The sequence below is a fragment of the Typha latifolia genome, chromosome 4, assembly GCF_019914945.1.
Source record: "Typha latifolia isolate L0001 chromosome 4, TyphaL0001v2, whole genome shotgun sequence".
Taxonomy (NCBI): Eukaryota; Viridiplantae; Streptophyta; class Magnoliopsida; order Poales; family Typhaceae; genus Typha; species Typha latifolia.
Window position 1 is genome coordinate 12,936,563 of NC_133089.1, and position 19,693 is coordinate 12,956,255.

The 19,693-nt window shown below is 38.0% G+C and overlaps 3 protein-coding genes across 9 annotated transcripts; all 3 read left to right on the forward strand.

Moving 5' to 3' along the window:
* The first annotated feature begins 411 nt into the window (after positions 1-411).
* Positions 412-9,797, forward strand: LOC140787660 (protein DETOXIFICATION 42). Of its 7 annotated transcripts, none has more exons than XM_073136705.1 (15): positions 1,989-2,559; positions 2,645-2,966; positions 3,070-3,381; positions 3,471-3,592; positions 4,033-4,242; positions 4,341-4,534; positions 4,940-5,075; positions 6,117-6,213; positions 6,313-6,413; positions 7,288-7,451; positions 8,306-8,377; positions 8,455-8,571; positions 8,668-8,763; positions 8,897-9,018; positions 9,542-9,797. In XM_073136705.1, exons 3-15 carry the CDS (start codon positions 3,194-3,196, stop codon positions 9,582-9,584), a joined length of 1,662 nt encoding a protein of 553 aa, XP_072992806.1. In that variant the 5' UTR covers positions 1,989-2,559; positions 2,645-2,966; positions 3,070-3,193; the 3' UTR covers positions 9,585-9,797. The 7 variants fall into 7 exon arrangements, with proteins under 7 accessions (XP_072992810.1, XP_072992806.1, XP_072992805.1 ...); XM_073136704.1 differs by having other exon boundaries at positions 2,645-2,863; positions 2,967-3,381; XM_073136706.1 differs by having other exon boundaries at positions 2,645-2,863.
* Positions 9,798-12,959: 3,162 nt separating this feature from the next.
* LOC140785747 (transcription factor MYB83-like) lies at positions 12,960-14,980 on the forward strand. The gene is made up of 2 exons (XM_073133725.1): positions 12,960-13,476; positions 13,957-14,980. Exons 1-2 carry the CDS (start codon positions 13,187-13,189, stop codon positions 14,657-14,659), a joined length of 993 nt encoding a protein of 330 aa, XP_072989826.1. The 5' UTR covers positions 12,960-13,186; the 3' UTR covers positions 14,660-14,980.
* Positions 14,981-17,607: 2,627 nt separating this feature from the next.
* Positions 17,608-18,978, forward strand: LOC140785992 (putative pentatricopeptide repeat-containing protein At3g05240). The gene has a single exon (XM_073134152.1). The coding sequence runs from the start codon at positions 17,608-17,610 to the stop codon at positions 18,976-18,978; it is 1,371 nt and encodes a 456-aa protein (XP_072990253.1).
* Positions 18,979-19,693: the final 715 nt, after the last annotated feature.

Here is a 19,693-nt window from a genome sequence, read left to right on the forward strand (position 1 = left end):
GTTCTTTTACAAATATACCCATCAGAAGGGAGGAAGCTTTTCTCAAATAAATTCAAAATGTAGGTGATTATTCGCAAAAAAACCATATATATATATATATATGCATAACCTAACATTCCCACGGATAGTATGAGGGAAACGAAGGCATCAATCGAGCTTTTAGTGCTCATTTCCAGTAGTGGGTTTAAAGCGAGATAAGAGGTCTTAAAAACTTTCTCTAGGCTCTCATTGCCCACTTCTCCTACGTACAAAACTTGCCCATTTGGATCCAACTGATGCCATGGCAACTACTCATTGGTGGGCTTCCTACGACCCCCACAGAGGTAACCACCCACGGCACGACACGTCAACAGTTAGACTCTTACGTACGTGGATATAGTTGGGGTGGGTGCTTATAAAGTCCCGAGAGGAAGGTGGTGAGATATTTCATTAATAAGAGTGGAGAAAGGAAGAAGAAGAAGACTACAGTCTACACCTGGAGGAAATTAGAGGTATGCTGTTCGTTCCCTGGAGATGAGCATATATACCTCTCTAATTCACCTCATTGGTGGCTAAAGATCTCATGCATTAGTAGTTATAGTCAACGCTGAACAATTAGTTGTTATTTATAAAAAAAGGGTCTTTTGACCGTTTTGCAGGTTTAAGTGTCAGAAAGAAAGATGTTATGAATTTTAGACTAGCTAGCTACATAGGAGATAAATATCACTATTTTTTATTAGAAAAATATTCTAACTTAGTGTGTATGTTTCGAAAGATAGAGAGACTTATCAATTCGTAATAGGAAGTTAGTGAATTATTTGTGAATTAATTTGTATTGTAATTTTTATAATTTAATATTATTTATTATAGGAAGGCTCCTATTTAAAATTCCTGCTTGAGGCTCTTACAAATATATATATATATATATATATATATATATATATATATAGAAAGAGAGAGAGGGAGAGAGAGAAGGATTAGTCTATCTGATTAGCTTAATTGCTCCTTATCAATAAAAAAAAGAAGAGAAAAATAGGGTAGAGAGATGTACTATATATACAAAGTTTGGTAGACTTTTGTCTCGAAGTAATAGGATATATTTTAGTGCAGGCATCGTGGACGTGCATGCATGCATGCGTCAGATGGGGGGGCGATGTCTCCCAATTTTTAGCTCTATCTCTAGGAGTGGAGTGGAGTGGAGTGCAGTGTCATCCACTACTTCTGTCTTTGTTTTCTTGTGTTATGGACACTACGTTATATCCAAGTTTTAGATAGCCACCATTTCTTTTTCTTAGTGTAGAGGTTTAATGTGGCAAAGAGGTGAGTGGAGTTGGATTAATTAGCATCTTTGTAAGTCGGATGCATGATGAGCACTATGAGTGTAGATGGATTGGTGATGATACAAGTGGAGAGCATATGGAAAATGAATTCAAATGATAATGAATCTAATGATGCCATGAGCCTAAGCTAATGGCAATTTCATACCTCTTTTTAATTTACCATTCTAGTATTTAGATAAAAAAAGAGTTAAATATATTTTAGTATTTATGTCTAAGATTATTTTACTCATATGTATAACAAAATATTTCAAATCAATCTTTATATTTACGACGAAAGTGAAACCGTTAATTTTTTTTTAGCTAAACTTAACTAAATAATGTTAAAATGCTCAAAATATTATTATCATGTTTGTTAAATAAGACACGTAGATTTTGATATAATATATCAAAATTATTAAAATAGCTATAATATCTGGTTAAATTTAACAGAAAAACTAATATTTTTACTTTACTTATAAATACACGGATTAGTTGTAGACTTTTTTTAAGTACAAATAATTAAAATAATTTTGAGCATAATTATAAAAAGATAAAATATATTTATCCTTAAAAGGGATTAGGGGAGAATACATAAGTAAAAGAAAGAATGGAGAGAGTTGAGCACTTCTTTTTCTCTCCTTTTTTTTGGCTTGTATTTATTATTTTTATTGTGAAGAAAATATTCTTATGCGGTTCATGCAATAACCTCGTCGGCTCGTCGTCGTCTTCCCCTTTTCGGAAGGGAGAAGAGCTGGGCCAAAAAAAAAAGGTCTTTTAATATCCTACTTCCATTCATCTGGGGATGGTGGGATCTCAGTCCGGTTCCACTTCCACAACTCATGTCTGAGATCTACCACATGGATTCTCCTGTACGAACCCTCGTCGATCCATTTCGTACCTCCCTCCCTTCTTCTCGGCTCATCAAATTGGAACTATGGAGCCCTTCTTCTCGCAAAGCTACAATTTTTTCGACGTTTATCTGGATCGAATCCAGGAACCCACCTCTCGTTTCGCGCCGCTACGCGTTGTATCAGTACATCTCGTCGTAGCTCGCTCGAAGGAAGTGGAAAGATGCGATCTTGGGTTCCAAACCCATCTACCACCTCGCGCTCTCATCTGGGGAAGGTGGCTTTGTTCTGTTTCGTCATCAGATTCCGAAAAGAAGGCGGCATGAGTCTTCCTTTTGCCATTGAAGCCTCGTGGGAACTGCTAGCTCTTGTCTCGTCCTTTGGACTCGCGTTCAAATTCTTTATGTATTCTGGTCTTCCGCGAACTTTGCTTTCTATCCCTTTTGGAACCTAATTGTTGTACTTTATAATTCTCTCACACGACGACGACATGGGCAGATGGCAAATGCAATAGAGAATGGAGATGGCACGATTAGTGCGGTCAGTTAGCGTTCCCTGGGGAGGTGGATTTGAGGAAGGCCTCATGGCATCATTGTGGAGTAGGCCATGGGCCCATGAAGTTCTCTAGGTAGTATTACTTCGAAGCTACCGTCTTTTACTACGCTCTACTCTAGGCGGGCAGTTTTGCATTTAAACTAGCTCTCAGGAGCTTCACTTGTACGTTTCTGGCTCTCTCTTTTCTCTCTCTCAGCTAACTACGGTTGCTGGGATTGATTTGTTTTTGTTTAGATTCCTTTCTGCTTGCTCTTGCTCATTTCAGGTGAAGCATTTGCTGGTACTGGAGTGCTGTTTCATGTGTAGATGGCAAAAGAACTTTGTACTGATCAATTTTGTCCTGCACACCCAATGTGTCAAACTTGCAGGATTCGCTGGATTCTCATTGCATGTTTCTCTGATACTCGTCTGCTTTGTTGGGGAGGCATTTTAAGTTGGGTGCCATTGTTGCTGCCTAGATAGGTGATAGGTGATAGGTTCTTGTTTCTATCAATGGAAGAGTCTTCTCATGCTTCTGAGGAGCAAACCAGTAACTTAGACCCTTTGAAGAAAGATACGAATTTCATAGATGTACCAAAGGAGGGAATGGCTGGTGAAGGGACAAACCAAGAGGAGGACTCGCTGCCGGTGACCGGGACACCGCGGAAGACAGGCCTTCATATATTTATTATGAACATCAGGTGAAATTTGTGTTTTGGGAAATTGAGAAATGTAATATGTATTCTTCAAGTTAAACTGGTAGAAGCTAATACTATGGTTGATTGATCAGGCATGTTTTCAAGCTTGATGATCTTGGATCAGAGACTTTGCGCATCGCTTTCCCTGCTGCATTGGCCTTAGCAGCTGATCCACTTGCTTCTCTTGTTGACACAGCATTCATCGGTCGGCTAGGTATTGCCATTTCTTTCTGGTTTCTTTTGCTGGATCATTTCCACCTTCTGCTTCCTCTAATTTATGTTCATCATGCTTATGAGCTTACCTGTCTAGGTTCTCTAATTTATGTTCATCATGCTTATGAGCTTACCTTTACATATACCTTTAGTAGGAGTGTCGATCACTTTGGAGCCATTTCATCTCTTATGGTGTTTGAGCAGGTGTTTCTTAAAAGACATAGCTACTGATCATACAAAACAAAAGTAGCCAATTCTAGGTAGTAATTAGTTGGTCAATAAATCTGTATAGTTCTGTTTACATTATGCATCCACCACATGTTTCCATGGTTCATTACACAAGTTTACAAGTTCTAATGGTTTCTTGATATGCATACTTATGTAATCTTTCTTTCAGGCACTGATGAGTTAAATTTTGTTGTTTTGATCCCTGGAGTACAGGTTCAGTGGAAATAGCTGCTGTGGGGGTTTCTATTGCTATATTCAATCAAGTCGCAAAAGTTTGCATCTATCCTCTTGTTAGTGTTACAACATCTTTTGTGGCTGAGGAAGATGCTATTATCAGCAAGTGTATTGAAGAAGAAAAATGTGAAGACTTGGAAAAGGCTTCTCCTGTAGATGACCAAATGAACCAGTTGCCTTCTTGCAGTGGTATGCATTCCTGAGACATGCAAACTTTTAAATTTTTTTTAAATTTATAGTGCTTACACAGATCGTTCTATTTCCCTTCCCTGGTTAACTTTTTACAGATTCTAAGAAGACAGGGTGTGAGGCATCATATCTTGCTAATGAATGTAGAAATGTATCCATATATGGATGTAAGAGAAAGTATATTCCATCAGTTTCATCAGCACTGATTGTTGGTGGAATTCTTGGAATTCTTCAGATGATATTCCTGATTTTTGCAGCAAAACTGGTCCTAAGCATTATGGGTGTGAAGTCTGTGAGTATGAGAAGCTTGAATATGCTCTGATCTTATCCTTCTTTTCTTTTTCACGATTTGAGGATACTCATGTTCCTACATAGTTCATTATATCAAAAGATCCATATTTTCTGATAAAACAAGATAAACCATAACATAGAATATTACATGACATAAAGAAAAATTATTTTCTCCTTTTGCATGATGTATGGAATTTCATAAGTATGGCAGGCAGCCATGTACCTCTTAGTCTTCTATGTTCTAGCCGATTTATTCTTTTTTATCTTTTGGGCAAAAAGATGATTTGGTTGTCTAATATTCACTGAAGTAAAAGTTCAAAAGTCATTAAAAGAAGTGTTTGAGCTTTTGAATAATTGACACTGTTAGGTTTTCTCTTACTATCTATTTTATTTCTGTAAAACATAGGGCTCTCCTATGCTTAAACCAGCATTGCGATATTTGACATTGAGATCTCTTGGTGCTCCTGCTGTTCTCTTGTCTTTGGCCATGCAAGGTGTTTTTCGAGGATTTAAGGATACAAGAACTCCTTTATATGCTACGGGTGAGTATATATCAATTTGACTAGCATAGTTGCATGGTCACATTCATTTCTAGTTGTTAAGTGCTTTAAGACTATCACAGTTTCTCAATTTCAGCAGACAATTTGCTAATTTGAATTCGATATAATAATAGTTAGAGTTTAGAATTTAGAAAACCTATATATATATATATATATATATATATATATGCGCATGCGCGTGACATTGGAGCCTGCAGAATATTCTGGTAAGCATACACAATGCTGATACTTAGTAACAGTTTTATTCAGAACCTTCCATTCTTCACTGGAGTACCAGTGTGAACATGATGCAGAACTGGGTGAATTCTTTTGATGTACCATGGCAAGCACAAATGTTGAGATGTACACCTTCCATATAAATACTACCAATTTACCAGACACAAAAGGATGCTTACTGAACAAGTGTGATTCTCAATTAAATGCATGTTCATCACCTTGTATTACAAGCGAGTCTTGAGGCATTTGGACAGTCTCACCTCAAGACTTGAGGAAAGGTGATGATAGAACTAGTCTTTTTGGTTCTCAAATTTCTTTGACATCGTCAAAAATGCGCCAAAACACTTTCTCAGGCAAAATCAGGAAAGATAGGCGTGGATTTAGAAATTGTACCCCAGCTGGTGGCTGTAGTTGCCTACCTTTGTCAATAAAGTTTTTGCAAATGCAAGGAAGGAGCAACCCTCTCGATTTTCCCATAGGCATAAAGAGTATCGACGAATCAAGATATGACAACATTTGATAGCGGAAGTTGTCTTGCTTTGCAAGGCAATAAACAGGCAAAGAGACAATAAAAACATTAACAGTAAGTAGAAAATTTGCTATTAAATGATTTTCCCATGGATGAAACATCAATACGTACAAAAATTCACAAAGGATTCCTTGATAAAACAATGTGAATTACATATGACTTATCTGTTGATGGTTGGTTGAGTTGATTTAATTATTGGTACTTGGCTTTTTATGGTCTTCTATCTTTCTGACGTCTGGATTATTCTTTTTTTTTTGTTTTTCCTTTCCACATTACAGTGGCTGGAGATGTAACAAACATTATATTGGACCCAATTCTGATATTTGTATTTCGTATGGGTGTAAGTGGTGCAGCAATTGCCCATATTATTTCTCAGTAAGTTTCATCTTCTTCTTTCCTAGCTCCGTTTTTATGTTGCTATCTTATACTTCAGATGCCTTTGTTCGCATATTCACATGACATACTCCACTGCAGGTACCTTATAACATTGATATTGCTATGTAGACTTGTGCAGCAAATTGATGTTGTGCCGCCTAGTATCAAAGCCCTGAAATTTAGTCGATTTCTTCGATGTGGTAAAATATTCATTCCTGAAAAAGTCAAAGATCTGCATCAGATTCTATGGAAATGGATTGTGTGGTAGAATTTATTTATTTTGTTCTGATGAAACAATAAATTTTCTACCTTATATTTATTCAATTTGAAGTTATGCATTATTTAAAAAGGTTAGGTTCTTAGGTATCACCTCAAAAATCTCTGAAACCATTTGATGTCAGTTTGAGGCTTTGAGCTTAGTTTGGCCATTTTAAATTGATTCTAGTCATTAGCTCTATGTTTTGATCTTAGAATAACAGCTGACTGAGTTCAGTTGTGGCCTATGTGGGTGCGCTGTATAGTAGTTTTACGAATTAGATATATGGTTAGTTCTGGATGTCTGGTAAGAATTAGAATTGACTTGTTATCAGTCGTTTTGATGTATATATTTGATAGATATTACTTATAACTCTTCTGCTTTAAATCATTAATAGGATAAGAATTGGCTGACCTGCCTGCCTGCACCTAATTACTCCATGTCCATAATGTACTAGAGTAGGCCTCAGAGAGTTCTTAATTGCTGCAATAGGCAAAGTATATCAGGCTGGCCTAGAACTGCCTCATTTCAGTGAAAGGAAGTTGTGGAGAAAGTTAGTAGAAGCTCAAGTATTGAGAAACCATAACATACAATTAGCTGAGTGCTTCCCCTATTATTATGTCATGTCATTCATTTGGCAGCTGTTTTTTCCTTTTTATTTATAACTTTTTGTTCAGCATGCTGCAAAGTATAGATGTTCTCTCCTGTTCGGGTTTTTAATGTAGTTGCAACTAGTATTCCAGTATTTGTTTTTCTTAAATGCGTGAATATTTCTTGTTCTCATTGACATTGCTTTTATTATTCAATCTGGACATTAGGATTCCTGCTACTGGCAAGAGTGATAGCAGTAACATTCTGTGTTACTCTAGCCACATCATTGGCTGCTCACCATGGACCAACCATTATGGCGGGTTTCCAGATCAGCGTACAGCTTTGGTTGGCGACATCTCTTCTTGCTGATGGTCTGGCTGTTGCTGGACAGGTTAGTATCTAGTACCAAGAGAGGGTCTCTTGCTTACATGTTTGGTTTGTTACTGTGTTAAAATGATTCTTACTTTTTAACCTTAGATTGTATTATAATAAGATAAGCCAGAACCATATGAAATTCTATTTGATGCCTGATGTTACATTATCTTTATCCTGTCATGTTTGTAGCCTCATAGTTCAAAGTTTTTGTCCCTGAAAAATGAAACATTTCGGTGTTTTGGAGTCCAATCGGAGTTTCATTTTTTTTTGTTTCAGTCTTTTTTAAATAGTAAAAATTAAAATACTCTAGGAAATTCTAAAACCAATTTAGAAGAAAACTTAAGAAAAATATTAATTTTTTTTAAAAATTACAGGAATTAAGACATATAATGAAAAAGATATATTACTCACATGTTATAAAGAAACAAATCATGACCGACAGAGAAGGGCTACAGTTTGGAGAGAGAGAGAGTGGGAGATAGAGAGAGGCCTTCGGTTGCGAGAAAGAGAGAGAGGGAGAGAAACCATCAGTTCGGAGAGCTCTCAATCTCTTTCATGAGAGTTGAGAGGTTTTAATGGCTCTAAAAGCTCTCTATAGTTCATGGGAAAGGAGGGAGATGATGGGAATTGGAAAGGACTCAAAGAAGGAGATGATGGGAATTGAAAATCAATGAAAAAGACAGAGCCCACATCTTTTATGCTGGCAGTCATGAGAATTCAAGTCAATTGAATTTGGGCTAGTGGGTTGTGGTTGCAAAAGCAGAGACCCACATTGTGTATTGTGATTTTTTTCATTACCATGAAAACTGCATGATTGGCAGATTCTGCTATAAGTTATTTTTCTAGAATATTGACTATGAATATCTGTAGGCAATACTTGCCAGTGCATTTGCTAAGAAGGATTATCACAAGGTTGTTACTGCCACTGCTCGTGTATTGCAGGTATCTCACATTCTAAGTAGAATTCTTCCCTTGCATTTCTCAATCAAATTTTAAGAACTTGAATTCTCACGTTGCAGTTAAGCATTGTTTTGGGGATAGGTCTCACAGTTTTACTTGGAGTTGGAATGCAGTTTGGGTCTGGTATTTTTACAAAGGACGTCGATGTGATAAAAATAATTCACAAAGGCATTCCGGTAATATTATCTTGGTATCGATTCATGCTGATAACATAACATCATATTTCATCTCTCATATGAATTTGAAAGTGATATCTGTTATTTTTAACTTAGTTTGTCGCTGGTACGCAAGCAATCAACTCCTTGGCCTTTGTTTTTGATGGCGTCAACTTTGGAGCATCTGATTACACATTTGCTGCATATTCAATGGCAAGTGCTCTATTCATAACAAACTTCTGAATTTAGAAAACTCCTTTCTTTTTTCCTCTAATATAAATCCCATCTGTTACTCTAATTGATCAAAGGAATATCAAGCTGATGAATTTTATTATTCATTCTTCAGGTCGCAGTGGCTGTCGTTAGCGTTCCTTGCCTGATATATCTCTCTTCACATCTTGGATTTATTGGAATATGGATCGCCTTGACAGTCTACATGACCTTAAGGACTACTGCTAGCATTTGGAGGTAGGATTACTGATTTGCGTCTCTGTGGTAATGCCATTCTTTTAGTTCCTTTTAATTGTCTTCTAAAGTTAAAGTGTAGTATTATTGTGATGTGACCAAAGTCTATGATATGAAAAGAAAGGCCAAAAACTACTAGAGGCCTGAAGATAAAGAACATGGTGATCATAAAGTTAATTGACTTAACATCTGAAATCTCTCGCTCTCTCTCTCTCTGTGTACCAATGTTGAGCAAAACACCTTAACAATGACAGTAAATCTATCTCTGGACAAACACCACGTCCGTTTGATTTGAGGAAAACCAACCATTAGTTCCTTTGTCCCCTCTTGTTCCCCAAACTTTTCTTTTTCTTTGGATAAATATAAAGCTCATCTTCTTCTCTTTTATTCAATCAAATTTTCAGAAACTTTTGTGCGAAAAAACTTTATACTCTTAATTTCTTTGAGACTTTTTTGTGAACCAAATGACTGATATTATTCTCTTGGACATTGAGTGGTTACATTCCTCTTTTTATTTCTTTGGCAGGATGGGAGCAGCAAGAGGGCCCTGGGCATTTCTGCAGAGATGAATTTTGACCTTATGAACTTATCATCCGAATCGAATAGTGGGCAGTTATATATATTATATATATAGAAATGTAATAAACTCATTAGCATTACATTTACATTAATTTGGTATGAAATTACTGTAGAGATGCTAGTGGACTCTTGCTTCTCATAATGTTATTTACCTACTCCTCTTTTTATAGTGAATCAAGAGAACAACAGTACTTCTGATGTTACCATAATTTGATGAAGAAAGTGACCCTGATCAATCTAAACAGCCATACTAGCTTGAAATATATGAACAGATGCCTTCACCCTCTTCAGAAAGTAAGAGCATGATTGATTGATCTGTAGAGAGAAATAATTCTCATTGATTAATCTTCATGCTAGCTTAGCTAAAAGGTTTCCTTCTCTCCAGCAGACTTGTGGGGTTTCCTGGCTTACCTGTCTCTGATCCACAGGATATGATAAATATGGAGATGAGATAGAACTAAAATAATTAACAATAATCTTTGGGTTAACTACATTTAGATCTTCCTTGAAATTTTTTTTTCTTTTGTGACATATAAATTTAATGAACTATTAAAAATATCTCAAACACTCTTTCCATTAGATTTTTATTATCTTATTCATCCCGAAGCTGGCACTTGCAAGTTAAGTAAACAACTATATGATATATTTATTTATATTTTGTAGGAGAAAAAGAGAGGCGAGAAGAAACTTCAATCTTTCAGGAGATTTAATAAAATTTAGGGCAGATATATAGAAAAGAGTAATAGTTCAGAAAGTCTAAGTGTAATTATCCCGTAATCTTTATAAGAAACACTTCATTCTCAACCAAATACTTACCATAACAAGAAAAAAAATATTAAAAGTAATTTACATTTTGCCTTATCATTAACACCCCCATCTTATCTTATGGATGTATCATTCGACCTTGCGTTTTAATGCCTCGAAGCATCATGATGGCAGTTTGTTAATGCCTCAAAACATTATGATGCTAGATGATTAAATTAGATGCAAAATGACTTTAATACCTCTGAGAAAATTTATTAAGGTTAAGGTAGAAATAGAAAAGGGGTCCAGTCATATATTTTTATTCTAGTTTTACAATTAAAATATCCCCTATTTTGTTACTTGTTGTTAGATTAAATTTAACTCGAGATATTTTTAAGGTATTAAAAGTAAAATATGCAGGGTCGAATGATAAATACCATCAAGGCGGTTTTAATAATTTTCCCTAACAACAATTACTAAAATATAGGAGAAGATTTAGACATTACCTCCTAGTTGGTTAGTTTTTATACATTGACAATGTAAATAGATTAAATGATCAAAAAAATTTTAGTTGTATATCTAAGACATATGATAACAGTAATGCTTCCAAGGGATTATCACTAAAACAGTACAACAAATAAGATGGCAGAAGCTACCAATCTCTGTTTCTAGAACTATGATTTGGTGATGAAATAACTAGTAGTTGTCTTGTTTAGGAAAACCCCTTTTCATTAGCCATCAACATAGCTTACATTTGAAGACAGTTGAAATTGCTAATGATAAGCGATAGAATGTGACAGGCAATAAATAGTGCCTTAGATTCTCTACTGTATCTTAGTATCTAGAATTGATATTGCCTGGACATTGTCCAGAGACAATATTGCCAAACCTTTGTATTTAGGGGTATTGACGAGAGACGAACACGAGCGAGTTAGGTTTTGCTCGTGTGAGCTTAAAATTAAAATCATTGAACTCGAATGCAAGACAAGCTAAACCATGAGTTAAATTTTGAGCTCATGTTCGGCTCGAAAAGAATTTGAGCTGGCTTGTGTTCCACTTATTTTGCTTCGCAAGCTAAGTCAAGCTCATTTATAGCTTCGCGTAACTCTGGTTAGAGTTAACCTAATAAACTTATGAAACTAAAGATCTAACCATTAATTATCAATCTAATGACTCAAATCAATTTTCAACCATTAATATATATATATAGAGTGAACTACTGGTTGTTTATATTTTGAGCTCAAATTTTTGAACAAAATTTCGAATTGAACATGGATTGTTCGCTAACATGAGCTGAGCTAGATTGATAGCCCTACCTATACTGTGATCCAGTATCACATTACATCCCTAAGAGTAAAAGTGTATAATTTATTCTGATACTATCTTAAATATTTACATAATGCACCCTTTATAAGGGTATAGTTTAGAGATAAATATTTATTTATTTATTTTTAGATAAATGATAATTTAACAATGTTTTAGATGGTGTAAGTAAGATTTGCATTCGAAAATACTCGTAGAGTTCTATCCAATTAGCAATTGCATGTTTTTATTCTTCATAATATATTTTCTATGTCTTGAAAGCCTAATTTTGTCCATCAAGTAGTGATAAGCAAATACACAAACACACACAAAAGATCGATACCATGTTAGACGGCCAATTATGGAAATTCTTATACCGTTAGGTAACGAACCGACAACTTATATGGTACCCTTTAACACAAGTATCATGGCTGTAGGATATTCCTACAGAAGTGGCTGCATAAAATTGCCCCCATCACAACTTACATGGGAATCAAATATTATATAAACGACATCACCTAGATGATTCTGGCTCGAGGCTCTACTGTGTTTAGCTTAGCGGCTCGGCGATGTGTTAGCTTAGAGGAGCAATTTGGTGAGCATTGACTTAGAGCAAGATGGCTCAGTGGCTCTATAATGTATTAGCTTGGAGTTTAGATTGGACGGCTTGATCGATATTTTGACAAAGCTTGACGAGCATACTTATGACTCGATTATTAGGAGGCTTGGCCCGGCTGTTCAACCCACTATCTAATATGCTACAGAGCTTAATGCTTTATGTCACCGAACTTATATACTTATATTAAAAAAAGAGAAAAAGAAATTGTTGTATAAACGAGCCACAAATATGATATATGTAACGATATCCATGCTTACACTACATGCAAAGGCTTGCACACTTATTACAAACATATATACCCTTCGTCTACAAACATATGATGGCAAGGGAGATTAAGAGAGGAGATTATGTGAACTTCAAGCAAATTAACAGACTTAGCTTCTTCATAAAACAATCTCTTCCTCTAGATCTCTTTCATCTTCTTACTCCTCTCTCTCTCTCTCTCTCTTTCTCTCTCAGCCATGGCTCCTTGTGACTTGGGAGTGAAGAAAAATGCATCGAAAAGGACAAGAACTGGAGTCAAAGTCAAGAAGACTACCCTACTACTACTACTACTACTACTAATACTTTCTTCTCTCTCTCTTTCTCTCTCTATCTACGTCTACGTATTTCTTTCTCTCTCTATAGTACGTGGACACATCTAAGGTCCCCCTCCAAACCGTTTGCTGCTTGACCCAACAACAAACACAAGACATAGAAACTTCTCTACATCTCTCTCTCTCCAACCACTTCTCCAGTTTCTAAGCAAAGCTCACACCCATCACCATCATCATCATATCATCTTCTTCACCTTTTCTTTTTCTTTCTTATTTTTTTAAAGTTCAAATCCGTGTAACTGTATATATATATACACACATATTTCAGTTTGTTCCTCTGATCAAACCACTTGTAGAAGAGATCTATAGCCACCTAGCTCACAAGATCACAATGAGGAAGCCAGAGAGCAACTCAAGTGATCATAGCGGTATTAATGGGATGACCAACAAGCTAAGGAAAGGGTTGTGGTCTCCGGAGGAGGACGACAAGCTGATGAACTACATGCTCAGCAATGGTCAAGGGTGTTGGAGTGACGTCGCCAGGAACGCCGGCTTGCAGAGGTGCGGCAAAAGCTGCCGCCTTCGATGGATCAATTACCTGAGGCCTGATCTCAAAAGAGGTCCTTTCTCCCCTCAAGAAGAGGAGCTTATCATACACTTGCACTCCATCCTTGGCAACAGGTCTCTCTCTCTCTCTCCTTTTCTCTTCTAATTATATCACTTGGAAATGCATGCATATATACATACATATCTTTGTTTTTTTTGCTTACTGATTACTAGGTTCAAATAGTTGATGGAAGCTTCAATCGTATCGCTTAAGTATGGTGTGCATTTTAATTCTTAGTCAGAAAAGAGAAGAGAAGAAAAGAAAACGTTGATTGGGAGAGCTTTTTACTAATCTTTCTAATATTAAACGATCATAGTGGGCTATATGTATCGGTATCAGATGATTCACCCACATCAAGAAATTTCTCGCAATGACAATGACATTAGTCATTTTCCTCCACCATACTAGTCCATGTTCATGCCCCAAAGCATGCTGTCGAAATTTTGACAACGATCTTAATTGATAGCTAGCTAGCGTATAGTATACTGCTACCCACTAATTATTCGATTTGATCTAATCGAAGTTGTATTAATTTAATCTGTTTATGGCTCTAGATGGTCGCAGATTGCTGCACGTCTTCCTGGGCGCACCGACAACGAGATAAAGAATTTTTGGAACTCTACAATCAAAAAGAGGCTGAAGAACTCATCGTCGTCATCGTCTTCTCTCAACGACAGTGGATCTCCTGATTCTAAATCAGCGGTCGTCGAAGGGATCATGAGCTTAAACGAGCAGGCGATCAAGGCAATGCACATGGACTCATCGTCTTCGTCATCGTCATTGTCATCAACAACAACAACAACAACATCATCATCAATGCAGAGTCTTCTGATGAGCAAAAGCTACGATTTATTTCCGTTGCCCGACGCCGTAGCCCGTGGGACGACGAGCTCGCTAACGCAACTCGCTAGTTTAGATGTCGGTTATAATTACTATGGGAGTCAAGGCATGATCATGGGTGGAAGTTTGATAGGAGGATCTCATGAGCTCTTTGTTCCACCCTTGGAGAGTATAAGTCTAGAAGAACATACTACTAGTAATAATCCAAGTACTACAAAGATCATTAGTGATCACAACTACTACAAGAACAATAACAACAACAACAACAACAACAACAACAACAACAGCAACAGTGGCAATGTTGGTGGAGAAGGGGTATATTGGGAGGGTGAAAACACTAGGATGGGGGAGTGGGACTTGGAGGACTTGATGAAGGATGTGTCTTCTTTCCCTTTCCTTGATTTCCAAGTTGAATGATTGGCCATTCCAAGGATATCAAACACGAGCTAGATCTCATGATTCCTTTCACCCACATCAACCTTTCACTACTTTAGCTTATAGCTCTTTTTAATACTCAGCAACTTGTTCAAGGACTTAGGCTCTTCAACTATTCTTTTTGGATATCTCCATCTTCTTCTTGATAGTGTATGTAATTAACTTGAAATAACCAAATTTAAAGTGTAATCTTTCTCTCTCTCTCTCTTGTACTTCTCATGTATTGATGTAGATAGAATAAGTGCATGCCATGGTTGTAATTTTTTCCTGAGAAATTAAGGAACGAACGGGTTGGTTGGAAAAGCTCCTTGGTTCCTTCAAGTTGGGGTTAAATAGTAGTGGTCTAATTGGTTGTGGCATCTTTTTCCCATGATAATTTAGTTGCTACTTGTTAGCCATGATTCTTTTTTCAAATTATTAGAACATGCAAGATAACTATGGAGATGGAAAGTATCATGAGGGATTGGTTGGACTAGAAAGTGGTAATGGGGGTGGGCCTATAGATCTGGCTTTTGATACTTTTATTGATGGCAACGATCATTGTTCATTGAAAAGCTAGTAACGGCAGCATTAGGAAAGATCATTTTTTTCTTCTTTGCTAAATATCTAAGGCTTGACCATGTAATACTACCAAAACGAAAGATGGGACCACTGTTAGAACATAATAATATTTATATTCTAAAACACTCTCTCGTTAGTGGTAAGAAATTGACTTGATTTAAATGAGTAAAACATTGTAATTTAAATGACAGATAGCTCTAATAAAATATTAGTTATATCACATCCACCGACTGCTCTAAAAACTTAAATTTTTAGCAAACAATAGCTTTTATATTTTATATTCTACACTGAGAATTCATTTGTGGTTATTAATTTATAATTAATGTAGGATATGTTCTTTTGTTCATAAATATGTATATTCATCACATCTTCTCTCTCTCTCTCTCTCTCTCTCTCTCTCTCTCTCTCTCTCTCTCTCTCTCTCTCTCTCTCTCTCTCTCTCTCTCTCTCTCTCTCTCTCTCTCTCTCTCTCTATATATATATATATATATATATACATATCACATCTTCTAGTAATTCTTAAGTTAAAATTGGGCATTCTACTTTTAAGTACCTTAGAGCTAAAATTTTCCCAAAATATATGTTGATTTGGAATTATGAAGACCTTCTAACCTCAATAAAGCAGAGTATGTTAGAGGTGATCATCGGTGGGCTGGTCTATCAGGTCAATTGGGCTAGGTACTATGTTCGCCAACCCGCTTGTGCGTGAGTTGGGCTAGGCCGAGTTCGGACAGGACCAGAATAGTCTAGCTCGTTACCGCCTACAAATCTATGAGAGAGAGGGCTTAGGCTAGGCGGCCTGGGCCGAGCTTAATAAGCAGGTGGAGCGAGATGTTGAACAGGCCAATCCCTTCCCTTCCAAATTCAACCCACCTATTCTATCCCCACTACTCTCTTCTTCCCTTACGGTGCCTCCTCTGAGGACATCACTAGCTTTGACTTATGGCAATCACAGAGGTTATCGACGACATCTCCTTTGCCACTGATGCTACCACCTAGTTCACCACATTTGCCGACTTCTTCACCTCTACTACTGGTAACCCATGGCTCTCACCTCTATCTCCAGTCTCTTCCCCACCACCGCTAGTAACCTCATCACCCTCACCTCCACCTCTAGCCTATTCTTCGCCACCGCCAATAACCCCATCGCCCTCACCTCCACCTTCACCACCTCCTCCAGCAAAACCATCAGCCTCCTCCCCACCACCACTAGTGACCCCATATCCAATTCCTCTGCCTTCGTTCTCTTCTCCACCACCAACATCGCCCTCAATGCCATTTGCGGGCTCTAGCTTCCCTATTGCCATCGATGAACCTATTGACTTTGCCTCCTCCACCTCACAGATCATCTTTCCCTCCACCGAGGGATCCTTCCACCTCAATGCCTTAGCCATGTCCTCATTGAAGCTAGTGGCATTGGATATGCTGGTGGCGAAGAAGCTCAGAGGTCATTAGGTGGGGATGAGTCTACTACCATAGGGGATGCAGACATATCTTTTCTTCTCTTCTTAGCTCAAGTTGGGATAGGAGAGAGGGTTTCTCTTAGTAATGTGAGAGAGATGATGGCACATTTCACATTGGCTGTTAATGGATTGAGCTGGGCTCACGGACTTGGCTATAGTTAGGAAGATTTGGTTGGGCTTTCAGGTCGGGCTTTCAAGTCAGAAGGTTTGGTTTGTGCCGCCTATTGCTAGTTTGGACTTGAGTCATATTGGGTCCAAATTTGATCCGAGCTAGGTTTAGCCCAGTCTAGATTGGGCAAGTTCAGGCTAGGCCTAGGTGAGTTGGGCCAATCGATCACTTCTACATTTTAGGAGTTAGGTTGACTTTTAAGCTTTTGAACGGAAGAATGGGATATAGCTCTTCAATGTTGATAGTGTTCCAAGCCAACATAGAGCCTTAATCTATTTTTTTTATCGTTGTTTTGCTATGGCAAATCTAAAAACGTTGCAACAACATTCCCTTCAACGATCTGAAGGAATTTGATTATGTTATTTGGGACTTACGAATACGCTAAAACCACCGTATGACAACCTTTATCGCATCCCTTGCTCCTCCAACCTTCTACTCATTCGTTGAAACTCTCCTTCGTTCCTCTAGTGGTGCAACGATCCTACTTACTACTTAGTTTTAGTTGAAATGATATATAATATAAATATAGCTCAAATGGCAAATATAAGTAGTGTATATTAGACATGCATGCACAACTGAAACAATGAAGAATGCCAATTCACCCATTGGAATTCGCCCAAATCCAAACCCACATCATCAAATCCCCTAAACCTCACCATATCGTCCTCAACTCCCTTCTCGGAAGAAACCTCTCCAGCTCCCAATGCCCGCAAAAATCCCTCCAAATCTACGCTCACATGGTCGAATCTCTAATCCCACAAGACCACTTCACCTACACCTACGTCCTCACGTCCTGCGCCGCCCTTCTCCACCGACCCCTCGGCTTCCAAGTCCACGCCCGCCTCCTCAAGTCCGGCCACGTTTCCGACCTCTTCGCGCAGAACTCTCTCTTGAGATTCTACTCCGCCGCCGGCGATATCGCGGCAGCTCGCCGTGTCTTCGCTGGCATTTCCAATCCCGACGTCGTCTCCTGGACCTCCCTCGTATCTGCTCTTGTAAGGAACGGTCGGGAGTGGGATGCCGTCGTTGCATTTGCTTCGATGGAGGTGAAATCGAATGAAATGACCCTCGTAAGCGTTCTTGGTGCTTGCTGTTGTGTGAATGCTCTCGACTTGGGGCGATCCCTTCATGGAATTTGCGTTAGGAGGTTTGCTGGTAATGTTATTCTGGACAATGCGATGCTTAATATGTATGTGAGATGTGGGGATATGATTTATGCCCGTCAGATGTTTGATGAAATCCCTCGCAGAGATGTCATTTCTTGGACTACTTTGATATCTGGGTATGCACGAAACGGGGAGTCTGAAGAGGCTGTGGAGGTGTTTCGAGAAATGCTGGTCAATGGAGAGGTCATGCCCAATGAGGCGACTGTGGTGAGCGTGCTGTGTGCATTAGCTTCGTTGGGGGCATTGGGTTTGGGGAAGTTGGTGCACTCATACATGATTAAGAGTCAGATTGGGGAAGATGGTATTGTGGGTAATGCTTTGATTAATATGTATGCTAAGTGTGGCGATGTTGGAGTAGCTTTTGAGGTTTTTAAAGGGCTTTCTTGCAAGGATTTGGTTTCTTGGTGCTCCATTGTCGGCGGAATGGCCATCAATGGAAGAGCTAAGCAAGCTCTGCAGCTTTTCTCTCTGATGATATGCCATGGGGTTGTGCCAGATGGTGTTGCGTTTCTTGCCTTGCTCTCAGCTTGTTGTCATGCAGGATTGGTAGGCCAAGCATCTGTGATATTTGATGCCATGAGTAAGGTCTACGGTATTATGCCAAAAAAGGAGCACTACACATGCATGCTTGATGCCTATTGTCGAGCAGGACAATTTGAGAGAACCGAAAAGTTTGTGAAATCCATGCCTGATGATTGTAGCAGGTATGAGTTGGGAGCCTTGCTAAGAGCTTCGAATGTGCACAGTGGTAACGAAACTATATGCAAGCACATTAAGGAATGGATTCTTGGGGGAGAGGTGGATGTTGGAGGGGGGACATTTGCATTGTTGTCAAACATTCTTGCTGCTGCTGGGAGATGGGAGGATGCTGACACTGTTAGGGATCAAATGACAGCAAGGAAGATTGATAAGACTGTTGCAAGTAGTTGGATAAAATCATAGAAGTCTAAGGATCTGGAAAAGATTAGTAGATTACTATTCAGTCTATTTGGACAAGCAGCTGGTTTTAGCTTGCAAATGGCTAAAGAGGATCTTGTAAAGACTAGACCAATAAAAATATCATAAATTATGATAGTGGAACAGGCCCATTTCAAGATTGTAATGGTGGCAGAATGGCCCTGTCCTTCGAGAATGGGCAACTCTTACATTCATATCATCTCACCTTCCAGTGGAGTGCCATGCACTGCATCCACCTGAGATGGTGATTAGGTATTCTGTCTTGTTCTCACCTCCTCCAAAGTCAAGCTTATGTTTATAAATTGGATATTTTACCTACCTTCTGCAATCTTTGTGAGAAGAATGTTTCATAATTTTGATAGATGAAAATAACTTTCTTGATCTCCACCAACTTTGAGCCTAAACGTATTATGATATTGTTAATTGAACACTCCTATGTCTACAAACACTTTACAAGTATTCTATAAAAAGTGATGATGTGGCATCTTATAGACCCTTGATTTTTCTCTATCCACAACAATCATCATGATCAATACACAGGATGATGATACATTGATTTCACAGTTGTACAAAATTGCTTGGTTTCAGTTAAGCTGAAGTATATGCAACTAATGTGGATGTTCTAGTTAGACTAAAAGCAAGCTATTCATATCAATGATCAGGAGCCATGGAATCACTTCCCGTGCACATAAATTTTCTA